At 34.0% G+C, this 3,134-nt stretch overlaps 1 protein-coding gene across 1 annotated transcript in view; it reads right to left on the minus strand.

The window, feature by feature from the left end:
• Positions 1-3,134, minus strand: part of LOC110021470 (protein BOBBER 1) — a 34,245-nt gene that overhangs the window by 4,880 nt on the left and 26,231 nt on the right. Inside the window, exons 2-4 of the mRNA XM_020719970.1 lie at positions 1,713-1,885; positions 1,548-1,596; positions 1,283-1,449 (exon numbers count right to left, since the gene is read on the minus strand). Of these exons, the coding sequence (XP_020575629.1) occupies positions 1,283-1,449; positions 1,548-1,596; positions 1,713-1,885 (389 nt within the window). The remainder of the gene's footprint in view (positions 1-1,282; positions 1,450-1,547; positions 1,597-1,712; positions 1,886-3,134) is intronic.

A 3,134-nucleotide genomic window follows, 5' to 3' on the forward strand; every position in this document is an offset into this window, starting at 1 on the left:
TTCTCATTACCTGAACTCAAGCCTCAAGCCTCAATTCTTTGACCTACCTATCTTATATGCAATTGGGACTATCCTTGGAAAATCTTTGCAGGTAAATACGCCTACAGTTTATTTTTCATTTCTCAAGAGTGTCTATTGCAAGGATTTTGATTGAAAGGGATATTACACTAACAGATGTAGAAGAAATCTGGTTTGGCTCTGCTCACAATGAATATTGACAGAAAATCATTATAGAACAAAAACCTCACTACTGTAAACACTACAAAATGTTTGGGCACCCGCAAGAGAAATCTTTCAGATTGCACCCACAGTTGAGAACTAATAGTCAAAAGCAGGAACATGTTGTTAGTGCACTTGAACGCGTTCCCAACAAACCTGATGACAGCCAACCTGAGGAGAGAATCACCACAAGACAGAAAATGGTGTTTGTTCTTGGGAACCCTTCTCCTGACCATACTATAAGGGATTATGTTCGGACCGAAAATCGGGATAGCCCCGCAACTCCTTTACAGGAAGCATCAGGTGCAGATGTGACAATTCACACTTCACATACACTGGAACCTATTGTTGTGGCGACGAATGTATTGTCTTCTACTGTCATGCTCGAACCGAAAATCAGGATAGTCTCATAGCTCCTATTCAAGAAACATCAGGTGCAAAGGTACAGGTTTACACTTCTCGGCGGAAGAAGAAAGCTGGAGGCAAGGCTGGGGGCACACTCCAACTTGAAAACTTAATAGATGATACTTTGATTACTCATGACAATGGCACGACACTTTAAAATTTGTTATCTAGCTCTGCTCCTAAAACTAGAGAAAGAGGCAAGACTAAACTGATTCGTCCCTAGATACTTGTTTTTTTTTTTTTTGCATGTTTTAAATTTCTTGAGTCTCTTTGTATCCTTTTGTTGGGGTATTGTAGTACTTGGTATCGTATGGGTAGGATGTCTCTATTGGGCCCTCTCATACAACCTTTATGTATCATTTCTATTTCAACAAAATCAGCCCTTAGGCCCTTAGGCTTTTCAATATATAAATATATATATATATACATAGAGAGAGAGAGAGAGAGATTTATTTATTTATTATTTCACTATCTTTAGTGTCTAATATATTATAAAGTTTATCAAATAAACAAATGGAGTATTATACACAAAACAAGAATACATATAAAACAACTTCATTAAAGGAAAAGAAGAGGGTTACCGAGTTGAGAATATTCCAAAGAAACATGCTTGAAAAAATAAATATATAAACAATATTCAAGGGGTTCAAGATCAAACCATCATCTTTTCCACTGTTTGACGTGTTTCAGGATCCAGATCTGATAGTTTACTGTTTTCAGGCTCTACTTTCTGAGTATCGATTTCAGGTTCACCTTTTGTTACACACTTCCACCATTCCATTTGATTTTGTTTAGTAAGAAGTATGGATATGACTTCCTGATCCTCTACAAAATTTAAAAGTCAATACTCCTTCTTAAACCATAAACAACAACGACAAAAATATCAAGTAAATGCTCCCCAGATATGATATAAAGTCGCGTACCAATGCTCCAATAGCAATCATCAACTTTGACAGATTGAAAAAGGTCACCCTACAAATAAAAGCATGCATTAAGTTCACACAAATTCACTTGCCTCTAGTATAAAATAAATTAGGAACAAGAGAATTAAATTGTATAAAAATGAGATGGGAGAGAAAATAACTTACATCAATAATTGCAGGCTGTCCCTTGAGCCCAACCTTCAAGTGGTTCTTCTTTATTTCGCAGATCACAAATCTAGACTTTGTGCCTCGAGAAACTTTGATGTTAACGTTAACCTCTTTAAGTGTCTGGGTCCAACTATACTTCTCAAGGTCGAGACCATTTCCAATGTTTGGTTCTGGATAATAATTTTAAAAAACAATTAAAAGTTGAGTTTAAATTGGAAAAAAAACATAATATTCAATCGTTGAATCTAAACATGAACAAAACATATCAAAAACAGACCCACATACCTAAAACTTTAAAGAAGCAAATTCACACAATCTAGAGAGAGAGAGAGAGCGTATTAGAAGCAATTCCAATACAGAATACGTTGAGATCATAATCAACATAATCATTAGCCGAGACAATTAAAATCACACATGGGACCTATTCCCAAATCAACAAACTCTAACCAAGAGATAGAAGGCAAGATGGTTATAGCAATATTTAATTTAACGAGTAGAGCAAATCAGACCCCAAAAAAAACAGACAATCAAACGTTTGCTGCATTCAAGGAACTCGAAATCAAGAAAGCACGCACGAGACTGAAATAACTGAATTTAAATTCAACGAAACTATTTATACATGCCCCTAAAATCCATCTGCATAATTATCATCAAGCGACATTATAGCAATGATTGTGTACAAGATATGTAAAGATCTATTGCACAGATATAACTCATGTGATTGGCAGAGAAGCTGAAATGAATTTCTAAATTGTGTTTTATCTCATCATGTTGAATGACCCTATCTTTCTCACATTCAATTTTTAAAGCATCCTGTGGCAATCATTTCTGGATTCAAACACACCATTACCTATCACTCCGTTCCAACTCAATATCTCTCCTTTTATATTAGAAGATAACTAATGATTATCAAATATATTAGCCAATTTAGTATGAATCTCTTCTTTCAAATCATATACATGTTGCAAATGATTGTGGGAACTCATTATGCCTAAAAACTAAGTAGAATGTTGTCGGCCGTTTTTTTTTTAAACCTTTTTTGAAAGAGGTGATTTGATGATTTTATGATTTTGAAAATAATTTAAATATAAATATAACATTTTTGATTTTTTAAATGTAACATTTTAATTATAAAATAGGTGAGACCAAACGAGTCTCACATTTAAATAGTTTAAATGATTGAATACAATACTACAGTTAATACAATTATCCTGAAGAATAAATATATCACTTGTAATAGGTATTCAATCACCTAAACTATTTAAATGTGAGACCCGTTTGGTCTCACCTATTTCAAAAAGGTTATATTTATATTTAAATTATTTTCAAAATCATCAAATCACCTCTTTCAAATCACGAAGTCGAAGGTTAAAGACTCAACGATAAAAAACGGCCGACAAATTCTGGCGACTCCGCTAA

Source organism: Phalaenopsis equestris, unplaced genomic scaffold (assembly GCF_001263595.1).
Source record: "Phalaenopsis equestris unplaced genomic scaffold, ASM126359v1 Scaffold000134, whole genome shotgun sequence".
Taxonomy (NCBI): Eukaryota; Viridiplantae; Streptophyta; class Magnoliopsida; order Asparagales; family Orchidaceae; genus Phalaenopsis; species Phalaenopsis equestris.